Source organism: Rhea pennata, unplaced genomic scaffold, assembly GCF_028389875.1.
Source record: "Rhea pennata isolate bPtePen1 unplaced genomic scaffold, bPtePen1.pri scaffold_189, whole genome shotgun sequence".
Lineage (NCBI taxonomy): Eukaryota > Metazoa > Chordata > Aves > Rheiformes > Rheidae > Rhea > Rhea pennata.
In genome coordinates this window covers 1-13,765 of record NW_026907658.1, presented here as the reverse complement: position 1 = coordinate 13,765, position 13,765 = coordinate 1, and the positions used below count along the sequence as shown (strand labels likewise).

At 74.5% G+C, this 13,765-nt stretch overlaps 1 protein-coding gene across 1 annotated transcript; it reads left to right on the top strand.

Annotated features, from left to right (window-relative positions):
- Positions 1–5,295: 5,295 nt before the first annotated feature.
- On the top strand, positions 5,296–13,264 carry IL11 (interleukin 11). Its single transcript, XM_062601012.1, is given in 6 exon segments — positions 5,296–5,308; positions 10,495–10,655; positions 11,394–11,484; positions 12,129–12,203; positions 12,206–12,285; positions 13,043–13,264. Coding segments are annotated over 6 exon segments (585 nt in total). The 3' UTR covers positions 13,208–13,264.
- Positions 13,265–13,765: the final 501 nt, after the last annotated feature.

Below are 13,765 nucleotides of genomic sequence, written 5' to 3'. Positions count from 1 at the left end.
GGTCCCTCGTCCCCCCCCCCCGCCCCCTAACTGGGGCTCCTCGCCCCAAACCGGCCTCCCCCCCCCGCCCCAGCCCCCCAGACGAGCTCCCCTCGGGGTCCCCCAACCTCCTCCCAGAGCCCCCGGGAGTCCCCGGGCTGCGGCGCGTCCCGGCCCCGGGAGCGAGACCCCCGGGCTGTGGCACCTCCCGGCCCCGCGTCCCGGCCCCGGGAGTCCGCGGGCTGCGGCGCCTCCCGAACCCGCGTCCCGGCCCCGGGAGTCCGCGGGCTGCGGCGCGACCCGGCCACGCGCCGCGGCCACGCCTTCAAGTCTTCTGGCCACGCCTCCCCACCTACCGGACCCGCCTCCCAGCCACGCCCCCGCTCCCGCCACGCCTCCCAGACCCGCCTCTTCACCTGCCGCTCATGCCCCGCCCCCTCACCGCTCGGGCCCCGCCTCCCCGCACCACCCCGTGCCGGGCTCGCTGCGGTGCGCGGCTGCGCCGCCAGGGGGCGCCGCTGTGGCGGCCGGCGGCAGCCGGGGGCCCCGCGCGCGTGGGGGACACGGACACGGGGACACGGACACGGGGACACACGGACATAGGGACACATGGACTGGGACACACGGACACAAGGACACACAGAATGGGACATACAGACACAGGGACACACGGACTGGGACACGGACACAGGGACACACAGACGGGGACATACGGACACAGGGACACACAGACTGGGACACACACACGGACACAGGGTCACATGGACTGGGACACACGGACATAGGGACACACGGACTCGGACACCTGGACATAGGGACACGGACTGGGACACATGGACAGGGACACGGACACAGGGACACACAGACTGGGACACATGGACTCACAGTGGGCTACAGGGACATGGATGCACATGTGGACATAGGGATGTGGACGCACACTGGGACATAGGGACACACATTGGGACACAGACACACACCGGGACGCTTGGACACACGCTAGACACACACCAGGACACAGGGATACAGACAGACTGGGACACACGGACACACACTGTGATACAGGGACATGGACACACACAGACCCACAGGGACACACCGAGACACAGGGACACCTGGACACACACCAGGACACACAGATACCTGGACACATGGAGACACACTGGGTCACACGGACACGGGCACACATGCAGAGACCCCCCCGTGACGTGGACGCATGGACACAGACACACACGTGCACACGGACACACACACACACGTACCTGCGCGGACACACACATAGAAACACCCGAACACACGTGAATACACCCCCGCTTACACGCCCCGGGGCACGGAGCCACAGACCGCCGCGGGGCACACGAACCCGCCCCGCTCAGGCGCGATGCACACGCGCAGCGCTGGCACTGGCCGCTCCTCGCGCCGGGCCCCGCGGCGGGCATCTCGGCGGGCGCTGGGGCGCTCCGCGTGCTGGGGCTGGGCCGGGCGGCGCCGGCGGCGCGGGGCCCGTGGTGCGGTGCGGCCCGCCAGCGCAGCGCGCCGGGGCCGGCCGGTGGGCCACGCGCGGAGCCGCGCTCCGCTGCCCTGCCGCCCGGCGCAGCAGCGGCTGCCGGCCCCAAGCAGCCTCCCGCCGGCGGAGCAGTGCCCTCCGCTTCCCCTTTCCCGAGCTGCCCCGGCGGGAGCGGCGCCGGGAGCGGCGCCAGCCTCGGCCCCGGGCCAGCACTCCTGGTTCCTGCCCCCCTCCGGGAGACGGGAGAGGGGAAGGGGGCCGGGAGCTGCCGGCAGCTCCTGTTCCGGAGCGGGCGGCCGGGGCGCAGGGGGCTCGGCGGCGCCGGCGGTGAAGCCCCAGCCCGGCGCCCTGCGGCCTCCCCCACCTGCCGGCGCGCACGGGCCGGCCGGACTCATCGGCTCCGCGCGGGCGGGCGCCGGGCCCCGCCTGCCCTGGCACCGCCGCTTCCCTTCCCCTCCTGCCCGGCATGTCTAGACGCGGCGGAGGCGGGAGAGCCCGCCGGGATTCCCTCCGCGCGCCGGGGCCTCCCCGGGCCACCGCGGGTGGCGCCGGGCCCCGCGCGCCCCCCAGCCCCCCGGCCTCCGTGCGCGGCTCCGTGCGTCTCGCCCCATCCGTCCCCCCCCCTCCGCCGGCCGGCCCCGGCCAAACCTCAGGGCGCGGGGCCAGGCGCCCCCCCCCGTCTTGCGGTGCGCCGGGGCCTGCCCCGACCGCGCCGGCCGGGGGCATTTGCGTCAAAGCCGCCCCCCCGCCCCCCGCGGGGCAGCCCCGGCTTCCTGTGCATCACCGCCGGGGCGCGGGGGCCCGCGAGCGTGCGTGCGTGCGCGCCGGGGCGCGCGGCCGGGCCGCCGCCGATGGGAACCAGATGTCCGCGCTGACGCCAGCGCCCCGCTCGCCCCGGGCCGCCGCGGCGGGGGGGCCCCTGCGCCCCGGCCCGCCGCCCCCGGCCCTCGTCCCCCCCCCCAACACCCGCCGTCGGACGCAGGGAGCCGCTGGGAGCGGGGAGGGAGCCGGGCGCCCACCGCCCCGCGCCCGCTGTCCCGCGCCTGCCACCCGCCTGGCCCGTGGTGATGGTGACGGCACAGCTCCCTGGGCTGTGTGTGACAGTGCGGCCGGGCGCACAGCCGGACACAGAGCCGGATGTACAGCCATATGCACAGCTGAACGTACAGCTGGATGCATAGCTGAATGTACAGCCAGGCGCACAGCCGGGCACACGGCCGGACGTGCAGCTGAATGTACAGCTGAACGTACAGACAGACACACAGCTGGATGTGCAGCCGGATGTACAGCCGGATGCACAGGTGAAAGTACAGCCGGACACACAGCCGGGCACATGGCCGGATGTGCAGCTGAATGTACAGGCAGATGCACAGGTGAATGCACAGCTGGACGCACAGCCGGGCACACAGCCGGACGTGCAGCCAAATGTACAGCTTGATGCACAGATGAATGTACACTTGGATGCACAGCCAGATGCGCAGCCAAATGTACAGCCAAACGTACAGCTGGACGCACAGCTGAATGTACAACCAGACACACAGCTGGTGTGCAGCTGGATGCACAGCTGAATGTACAGCCGGACGTGCAGCCGGACACACAGCCGGACGCACAGCCAGACAGCCAGCTGGATGCACAGTTAAATATACAGCTGGATGCACAGCCACACAGCCCGATGCACAGCTGAATGCGCAGCCGCATGCACAGCTGGAGAAAAAGCCAGAAGTGCAGCTGGGTGCACAGCCGGACGCACAGCCGGACACACAGCCGGACACACAGCCGGATGTGCAGCTGGATGCTGACAGAGCGGTGCCGCAGCGCCCGTCCCAGCCCTGTGTCCAGGCTGCCTCCGGCTTCCTCAGCCCGGAGCGCGGGGCCGCCCGGATCCTTCGCCCTTCCCGCCCGGAGCGCAGGGCCCTGCCCAGGGCCATCACCCTTCCCGTCGGAGCGCGGGGCCCTGCCGGGATCCGTCACCCTTCCCGCCCAGAGCGCAGGGCCCTGCCCGGATCCGTCACCCTTCCCGCCCAGAGCGCAGGGCCTCGCCCGGATCCGTCGCCCTTCCCGCCCGGAGCGCAGGGCCCTGCCGGGAGCCGTCACCCTTCCCGCCCAGAGCGCAGGGCCCTGCCGGGAGCCGTCGCCCTTCCCGCCCGGAGCGCGGGGCCCTGCCGGGAGCCGTCGCCCTTCCCGCCCGGAGTGCAGGGCCTCACCCGGATCCGTCGCCCTTCCCGCCCGGAGCGCGGGGCCCTGCCGGGAGCCGTCGCCCTTCCCGTCGGAGCGCGGGGCCCTGCCGGGAGCCGTCGCCCTTCCCGCCCGGAGTGCGGGGCCCTGCCGGGAGCCGTCGCCCTTCCCGTCGGAGCGCAGGGCCCTGCCCGGATCCGTCGCCCTTCCTGTTGGAGTGTGGGACCGCTGGGAGCCGTCGCCCTTCCCGCCCGGAGCGCGGGGCCCTGCCTGGGGCCATCGCCCTTCCCGTCGGAGCGCGGGGCCTCGCCCGGATCCGTCGCCCTTCCCTCCCGGAGCGCAGGGCCCTGCCGGATCTGTCGCCCTTCCCACCCGGAGCGTGGAGCCCCGCTGGGAGCCGTCGCCCTTCCCGCTCGGAGCGTGGAGCCCCGCCGGGAGCTGTCGCCCTTCCCGCCCGGAGCGCGGGGCCCCGCTGGGAGCCGTCGCCCTTCCCGCTCGGAGCGCGGGGCTCCGCCGGGAGCCGTCGCCCTTCCCGCCCGGAGCGCGGGGCCCTGCCGGGAGCCGTCGCCCTTCCCGCCCGGAGCGCGGGGCCCCGCCGGGAGCCGTCGCCCTTCCCGCCCGGAGTGCAGGGCCCTGCCGGGAGCTGTCGCCCTTCCCGCCCGGAGCGCGGGGCCCTGCCGGGAGCCGTCGCCCTTCCCGCCCGGAGTGCAGGGCCCTGCCGGGAGCTGTCGCCCTTCCCGCCCGGAGCGCGGGGCCCCGCCGGGAGCTGTCGCCCTTCCCGCCCGGAGCGCGGGGCCCCGCCGGGAGCCATCGCCCTTCCCGCCCGGAGCGCGGGGCCCCGCCGGGAGCCATCGCCCTTCCCGCCCGGAGCGCGGGGCCCCGCCGGGAGCTGTCGCCCTTCCCGCCCGGAGCGCGGGGCCTCGCCCGGCGTTCCTGTGCCGGGGTTTTGGCGGCTGGGGGGGGGGGCACAGTGTTGGGTGCGGGGGGGCCAGGTCAGCGCAGTGCCGGGGTGTTGGGGGGCTGGGAGCAGTGCTGTGGTCCGGGGGTCCGGGGGCCCCAGGGCTGGGGGTCCCGGGGGGGCCGGGACCACCGGCCCCGGCGCTGCCTCCTCCCGCCGGCGCCGCGGTTTCCGCTGGGCTGCGGCGCTGACGCCGGCGCGGAGGCTCCGGCCCGGCCCCGGCCCGACCCCGCGCGCAACCCCGCGTCCGCCCCCGCCCCCGCCGGCTGTGCGCCGCGGCTGTGCCTCGCGGGTGTGCGCTGCGGCTGTGCAGCATGGGTGTGTCGTGGGTGTGCACTACAGGTGTGCGCTGTGGTTGTGCACCGCAGGTGTGCGCTGTGAGTGTGCGCCACGGGTGTGCGCTGTGAGTGTGCCCTGTGGGTGAGTGCTGTTTGTCTGCACAGCGGGTGTGCACCATGGGTGTGCGCTGTGTGTTGTGGGTATGCACCACGGGTGTGTGCTGTGAGTGTGTGCCACAGGTGTGCGCTGTGTGTATTGTGGGTGTGTGCCACAGGTGTGCGCTGTGAGTGTGCCCTGTAGGTGTGCACTGTTTGTCTGCACAGCAGGTGTGCACCATGGGTGTGCACTGTGAGTGTGCCCTGTGGGTGTGCGCTGTGGGTCTGCACAGCAGGTGTGCGCCATGGGTGTGCGCTGTGAGTGTGCCCTGTTGGTGTGCACTGTGAGTATGCCCTGTGGGTGTGCGTTGTGAGTGTGTGTTGTGGGTGTGCGCCACAGGTGTGCGCTGTGAGTGTGTGCCATGGGTGTGTGCTGTGAGTGTGCCCTGTGGGTGTGCGCTGTGGGTCTGTACAGCAGGTGTGTGCCATGGGTGTGCGCTGTGGGTGTGTATTGTGGGAGTGCACCATGGGTGTGCGCTGTGGGTGTGCGCGGTGGGTGTGAGCTGTAGGTGCTGGGCGCACAGCCTCGTGGCACACACGGGTCCAGCTCCGGGTCTGGGTCCGGGTCCAGGTCTGGTCCGGATCCGTGGCTGGGTCCAGCTCCGGGTCCGGGTCCCGGTCCGGGTCCGGGTCTGGTCCGGCTCCATGGCCGTGGCCAGGTCTGGTCCCGGTCTGGGTCCAGCTCCAGGTCTGGGTCTGGCTCCAGGTCCGGGTCTGGCCCCAGTCCAGGTCCCGGTCCGGGTCTGGCCCCGGCCCCAGTGCGGCCCCGGCCCGGTGCGGCCCCGGCCCGGTTCTGCCCCGGAGCGGCCCCGGCCCGGTTCGGCCCCGCGGCCCGGGCCCTGCCGGCGGCGGCGGCCCGGCGGGGGGCGGCGCTGACGCGGCGCCGGGGGTGACACATCGCCGGGCCGGGGGGTCCCGCGGCTGCGGCCGCGCCGTGACGCCGCCGCCGGGGCTGAGTCAGCGCGGGGGGGCCGGGGGCCGCGGGCCCCGCTCCGACCTCCCCGGCCCCCCCCCCGGCGCGGGCCTGACTCAGCCGCCCCCCGCGCCGGGGCCCAGGCGTCCGGCCCCCCCCCCCCGCACCCCCGCTCCCCGCGCGGCCGGCCCTGCACCGTGGGGGGGGGGAAGGGGGGGGCGGAGCCGCGCGGGGGCTGCACTGAGGGGGCCCCGGCTCCGGGGCAGCGACCCCCCCGGCGTGCAAATACCCCCTAGGGGCGTAACGACCCCCCCGGGGGGCTACGACACCCCCCCCCCGGGGTGCAAATACCCCCTAGGGGCGTAACGACCCCCCCGGGGGGCTACGACACCCCCCCCCCGGGGTGCAAATACCCCCTAGGGGCGTAACGACCCCCCCGGGGGGCCACGAACCCCCCCGGGGAGCAAATACCCCCTAGGGGCGTAACGACCGCCCCCTGGAACCAACGACCCCCTCCCCCGGGAGCAACGACCCCCCCGGGGTGCAAATACCCCCTAGGGGCATAACGACCCCCCCCGGGGGGCCACGACCCCCCCCCCGGGGTGCAAATACCCCCTAAGGGCGTAACGAGCCCCCCGGGGGGCCACGACCCCCCCCGGGGAGCGACGACCCCCCGCGTGCAGCGCCCCCCAGCGGCCGCGCGTGTCGCCGCGCGGCGGCGGGGTGGGGCGGGGCGGGGCGGGGGCCTGGCCGCGAGCCCCGCCCCCGGCCCCGCCCCCGGCGCACCGCCCCCCCCGCCCTCCCCCCCCCCCCCCCCCCCCCGGCGCGCGGCGGTCGCCGCGTTCGGGGCTTTGGGGCTTTTGCTTGTTTTTGGGTTTTTTTTTCCCCCCGCGCCGGGCGCGCGTTGCTGAATGGAAAAGCCATGACTCAGGCGTGTGTCATCGGCCGGCACACACGGAGCGGCCCCGCGCCGCATATAAGGGCCGGCGCGCCGCGGGGCGGCATGCGGGGCGACGCGCCCGCCCGCCCGCACCCCGCGCCCCCGCCGCGCCCCCGCCGCGCCCCGCGCCCCCCGCCCGGCCCGGCCCGGCCCGGCCCGGCCGCCCGCCCGCCCGCGGCTCCGAGCGACGGGCCGCGAGCGAGAGCGCGAGCGGGTGACGGACCGTGACCGAGAGCGAGCGAGAGCGACGGTGACTGAGGGTGTGAGCGACGGTGCGAGTGAGTGAGCGTGGGAGTGCGCGAGAGCGTGGGAGTGAGCGAGAGTGTGAGAGTGAGTGAGTGACTGAGAGTGTCAGCAACAGTGTGAGCGGGAGAGAGAGAGCGCGACTGAGAGCGCTGGGGGTGAGTGAGAGAGTGAGAGTGACTGAGAGCGTTGTGGGTGAGTGAGAGAGTGAGAGTGACTGAGAGCGTTGGGAGTGAGTGAGAGTGTGAGAGTGACTGAGAGTGAGAGTGACTGAGAGCGTTGGGAGTGAGTGAGAGTGTGAGAGTGACTGAGAGTGAGAGTGACTGAGAGCATTGGGAGTGAGTGAGAGTGTGAGAGTGACTGAGAGTGAGAGTGACTGAGAGCGTTGGGAGTGAGTGAGAGTGTGAGAGTGACTGAGAGTGAGAGTGACTGAGAGCGTTGGGAGTGAGTGAGAGTGTGAGAGTGAGAGTGACTGAGAGCGTTGGGAGTGAGTGACTGTTGGAGTGAGCGAGTGACTGTTGGAGCGAGCGAGTGACCGAGAGCGTTAGCAGCAGTGCAAGTGAGTGAGAGTGTGAGTGCGAGTGAGAGTGCGAGAGTGAGCGAGCGTGTCAGCAGCAGCGCGACGGTGACTGAGCGGGCGAGTGAGCGAGCGGCAGCGGGAGCGAGGGCCGGCGCGGGGGAGCGCGCGCGGGCACTGCCGGGCGCGGGGCCAGGGCCGGACCCCCCTCGGCCCCCGGCGGGACCCGGCGCCCGGGGAAGGAGCCGCCCGCGCCCGCCTGCGCCCGCCGCCCCGCCATGACAAGTAAGTGCCGCCACCGCCGCCGCCGCTCGGAGCCCGGCGCGGGGCCAGTGGGGCCGGGCGGGCGCCGCCCCGGGGGCGCGAGCAGCTGCCGCCGCCGCCGCCGCCGCCGCCGCGCCTCAAACCGCAATCGGCCCCGGCCCGCCGAGCCGCCCCGCGCCGCTCATTCCTGGGCGCTGAGCGCACCTGCCCGCGGCGGCCGCGCCTCGCCACCCCCCGGCACGGCCAGCGCGGCACGGCTTGGCACAGCACGGCACGGCCGGCACGGCACGGCCAGCGCGGCACAGCTTGGCACGGCATAGCCGGCACAGCACGGCCGGCATGGCACGGCTTGGCATGGCACGGCACGGCCAGCACAGCACAGCCAGCACGGCACGGCTTGGCACAGCATGGCATGGCCAGCATGGCACATCTTGGCATGGCACAGCATGGCCAGCACGGCATGGCACAGCACAGCTGGCACGGCACAGCACGGCACAGCTGGCATGGCACGGCTTGGCCGGCACTCCATGGCTTGGCACAGCACGGCATAGTCCGGCATAGCACAGCATGGCATGGTCCAGCACAGCCTGGCATGGCATGGCATGGCATGGCACAGCTTGGCACAGCACAGCTTGGCCTGGCATGGTCTGGCACGGCTCAGCATGGCACGGCACACCATGGTGCAGCACGGCATGGCCTGGCATGGCTTGGCACGGTGTGGAACAGCATGGCACAGTGTAGCACAGCATGGCACGGGGTAGCACGGCACGGCATGGCACAGCGGAGCACAGTGTAGCACAGCACGGCACAGTGTGGCGTAGCCCGGCACGGTGTGGCGTAGCCCGGCATGGTGTGGCACAGCATGGCATGGTGTAACGCAGCACGGCACAGTGTAGCATGGCATGGTGTGGCACAGCACGGCATGGTGTAGCATGGTACGGTGTAGCACAGTGCGGCATGGTGTAGCACGGCATGGCATGGTGTAGCACAGTGTGGCATGGTGTAGCACAGCACGGCACGGTGTAGCACAGTGTAGCACAGCGTAGCATGGCACGGTGTAGCACGGCACGGTGTGGCACGGCCCCAGCTGCTGCCGGGTGCAGGCGGCACCAGTGTCATGGGCCACTCACACCTGGGGAGACGCACGTGTGACGGCACCAGCACACGCTCGTGTGCGTGGACACACGCGTGCACACACACGCGTGTACGGGTGTGCAGGGACACGTGCGCCCACACGCACGGACGCAGGTGTGCACGGACACGCAGGTGTGCTCGCCCAGGCGCACACGTGTGCACGCACGGACACACGTGCACGGACTCAGGTGTGCAAGCGCAGACGTGCGGGCGCAGACACCCGCAGCCGGTGCTGGCAGGCGCGCGGGGCACGCGCAGGCGTGCCGCGCACGGCACGCGTGCGCCCCGGCACGCGTGTGCCCCGCCGGGCGGGCGCTGCGCGGCGCGGCGCGGCGGGCGCTGGAGCGCTGGAGCGCTGCCGCCGGCTCCCCCGCGGCCGCCGGCGCCTCGGCACGCGGCTCCTTTTCCATGAAACCACCTTGACTCACCGCCCCGCATCACTCTTTCCACCGCGCCGCCGCGGCCCCGCGCGCCGGACCTCCCAGCGCGCCGGAGCCCCGCGCCGGGCCCCCGGCCCCGCCGGCGGCCCCGCGCGCCCCGCAGCCCCCGCCGGCACCGGCCCTGCCTGCGGGCTGCGCCTCCCCCCCCCCCGCGGCTGGGGGGGGGGTCGCGCACCGCTCCGCGGCTGTAGGCTGTCACGCTGCTCCGCGCCTGTCACGTCCCCGTTCCGCGGCTGTAGGCGCTCGCCCCGCTCTGCCGCTGTCGTGTCCCCGCTCCGCGGCTGTCGGTTGGCATCCCGCCGCGCGGCTGTAGACTGTTGCACTGCTCGCGGCTACCGTGTCCCCGCTCCGCGCCTGTGGGCTGTCACCCTGCTCCGCGCCTGTGGGCTGTCACCCTGCTCTGTGGCTGTTGTGTCCCTGCTCTGTGGTTGTAACATCTGCACCCTGTGGCTCTGGTATCCCCCTGCAGTGTGGCTGTAGGCTGTCACCCCACAATGTGGCTGTGGGCTGTCACCCTGCGGCACAGCTGTAGGCTGTCACCCCGTGGCATGGCTGTAGGCTGTCACCCCGCAGTGTGGCTGTAGGCTGTCGCCCCACGGTGCGGCTGTGGGCTGTCACCCCGTGGGGCGGCTGTAGGTTGTCGCCCCGCGGTGCGGCTGTGGGCTGTGACCCCGTGGTGCGGCTGTAGGTTGTCGCCCCGCGGTGCGGCTGTGGGCTGTCACCCTGCGGTGCAGCTGTGGGCTGTCACCCCGTGGTGCGGCTGTGGGCTGTCACCCGTGGTGTGGCTGTAGGCTGTCACCCTGCAGTGCGGCCTGCGGGCTGTCACCCTGTGGTGCAGCTGTAGGTTGTCGCCCCGCGGTGCGGCTGTGGGCTGTCACCCCGCGGTGCAGCTGTAGGTTGTAGCCCGCGTGCGGCTGTGGGCTGTCAGCCCGCACACCGGCTGCGGGCTGCCGCCCCGCGCCGCAGCCCCACGGACGCTGCCCCCTCCCCCAGGCGCCGCGTGCCGGGTGCTGCTGGCGCTGCTGAGCCTGTGGCCGGGCCCGGCGGGCGCCGCCCCCCGCCCGCGGCCCCCCGACGCCCGCGCCGACCTCGACGGCATCGCCCAGCTCGCCAAGGCCCTGCTCAGCGACACCAAGGCCTTCGTCGCCCTCCTCGTGGGTACCCCGCCCACGGCCCCCCGCGCCCGCCCCACGGCCCCCACGGCCCCCTGCACCCTCCCACGGCCCCCCCACGGCCCCCACAGCCCCCGGCACCCGCCCCATGGCCCCCACAGCCCCCTGCACCCCCCCCGCAGCCCCCATGGCCCCCCTGTGCCCGACCCATGGCACCCTACGCCCACCCCCCGGCCCCCCCACACCTGTCCCATGGCCCCCCATGGCCCCCACAGCTCCCCACACCTGTCCCATGGCCCCCACGGCCCCCTGCACCCCCCTGCAGCCCCACTGTGCCTGAATCATGGCATCCTACGCCCGCCCCCCCCACGCCCACCCCACGGCCCCCTGCACCCACCCACTGTGCCTCATTGCTCCCCCTGCGCCTGCCCCACGGCCCCACAGCCCCTCTGCACCCGCCCCATGGCCCCTGCAGCTCCCCTGCGCCCACCCCACCGTGCCCCATGGCCCCCCTGCACCCGCACCACAGCCCCCACGGCCCCCCCCCGCCCGTCTGCCCCACGGTGCCCCCCTGCGTGCCCCCCTCCCCGCAGCACCCTGCCCCCGGCACCTGCCCCACACCACCCCATCCCACCCGGCCCCCCTGCCCCCGCCCCGGCCCGACAGGGTCCCCTCTGCCCCACGGTGCCCTGGCCCGGCCCCTCCGGCCCCGCGCGGCCCCCCAGTCCCCACTGCCCCCCCCCCGGCGCCCCCGGCCCGCGCTGACCCGCTGCCCCGCAGAAGTCGCGGTTCCCGGCCGAGGGGGAGCACAAGCTGGACTCGCTGCCCGTCCTCGCCATGGGCGCCCTGGAGCTCGCCAACATCCAGGTGAGCGCGGGGCCCCGGACACCTGGGCCCGCGGTGGGGGGGGGGGGCGCGGGGACCGCGGGAGTCCATGGGGGGTGGGGGGAGCCCAGGTCCCGGGGAGCCCCGGGGGTGGGGGGAGCCTGGACACCTGGGCCCCCAGGGTCCGTGTGCGGTGGAGGGGGGGGGGGGTCCTTGGGCGGGGGGGCGACCGCCTGGGCCCCCCGGGGCTCCCTCGGCAGTGGGGGGGCCCCTGGCAGTGGGGGGTCCCTGGGGTCCCTGGGCAGAGAGGGGGCCCCTGCGCAGTAGGGGGTCCTTGGGCGGGGGGAGTCCCTTGGCGGGGTGTCTCTGTGCAGTGGGGGGTCCGTGGGCGGGGGGGGTCCCTGTGCAGTGGGGGGTCCGTGGGCAGGGGGGGGGTCCCTGTGCAGGAGGGGTCCCTGCGCAGTGGGGGGGTCCCCGGACGGGGGGGAGTCCCTGCGCAGAGGGGGGTCCCTGTGCAGTGCGGGGTCCCTGTGCGGGGGGGGGTCCCTGCGCAGTGGGGGGGTCCCTGTGCAGTGCGGGTCCCCGGACGGGGGGGGGGTCCCTGCGCAGTGCGGGGTCCCTGTGCGGGGCCCCTGGGCGGGGGGGCCCGGCCGCCGGGGCGCGCGGGGCCGACGGTGCGGGGCCCCGCAGGCGCCCGGGCGCTGGCGCGGCTCAGCGCGGACCTGCGGCGCTACCAGCGGCACCTGGAGTGGCTGCGGCGGGCGGGGCCGCGCTGCGGCCGCTCGAGCCCGAGCTGGGCGCGCTGCACGGGCGCCTCGAGCGCCTGCTGCGCCGCCTCGACCACCTGGTAGGGCGGGGCGCGGGGCGGGGCTCCGCGGGAGGGGCGGGGCTCCGCGGGAGGGGCGGGGCTCCGCGGGAGGGGCGGGGCGCGGGGCGGGGCTCGCGGGAGGGCGGGGAGAGGGGGCAGCCGGGGCTTCCACGGGGCTGCGGGGCTGCGGGGCGGGGCTTGGCTGGGGAGGGCGGGGCTCCGCGGGGCGGGGCTTTGATTGGGAGGGGCGGGAGATGCCGCGGAGTGGGCGGAGCCTCGCTTTGGGAGGGGCGGTGGGGGATTCCGCGGGGTGGGCGGGGCTGCGCTTGGGAGGGGCGGGGCTGCGGGGCGGGGCGGGGCTGCGCTTGGGGGGGGGCGGTGGGAGATTCCGCGGGGGGGGGGGGGGGGGGGGGGGGCTTCTGCCAGCGGGGCGGGGCTCGCGCTAACGGGGCGGGGCTGCGCTTGGGAGGTGCAGGGAGGGATTCCGCGGGGGTGGGCGTGGCTCGCGCTAACGGGCGGGGCTGGGGGCGGGGCTGCGCTTGGGAGGTGCAGGGGAATTCCGCGGGGGTGGGGCGGGGCTCGCGCTAACGGGGCGGGGCTGGGGGCGGGGCTGCGCTTGGGAGGTGCAGGGGGAATTCCGCGGGGTGGGCGGGGCTCGCGCTAACGGGGCGGGGCTGGGGGCGGGGCTGCGCTTGGGAGGTGCAGGGGGAATTCCGCGGGGTGGGCGGGCTCGCGCTAACGGGGCGGGGCTGGGGGCGGGGCTGGGGGCCGCCGCCCACCCCCCCCCCCCCCGCAGCTGTCGCGGCTGAGCGTGGCGCGCCCCAGCGAGCCGCCGCCGCCGCCGCCGCCGCCGGGCTCGCCGTGGGCGGCCGTGCAGGCCGGGCACGCCGTGTTCCGCGGCCTCCACCTCTACCTGGACTGGGCCGCGCGCGCCCTCGTGCTCCTGCGCAACCGGCTGTGAGCGGCCCGCGCCGCCCTATTTATTTATTTATTGCCGCCGGGGCTCGGTTATTCTATTATTGCCGTTATTTTATTTTATTTTATTATTATTATTGTTATTTTAATTAATTAATGTTATTTTTAATGCCTTAAGTTAAGCGCTCCGCGCCGGGTTTTGCCGCGCGCCGGGCCCGGAGCGCGGCCGCGGCTCGGCGGCGCCCGGGAAAACGCGGCGCGGAGCGCGGCCGGCGCGGAGCGGAGCGGAGCGGAGCGGCCGGCGCCGCCCGCGGTAATTTATTGACTCGGGCCCCTCTCGGCCCCTTTTTAATCGTTTTTCAGAAAAACCAAAATCGTGTTTTTTGGACCAACAGAAATAAAGTTTGAACTTGACGCGCCCGAGTGTGTGTGTGTGGGGGGGGGGGGGGGGGGGGGCGCGTGTGCTCGCGGGACCCAGGCGGCTGGGCGGGGGTGCTGGGGGGGGGGGTGCTGGGGGGATGACCCCCCCCAAGGATCCTGAGACCCTCTGGGGCACCCCAAGACCCCCCCAGGATGCCCCAAGACACCCCCCCCCCCGCCGGGC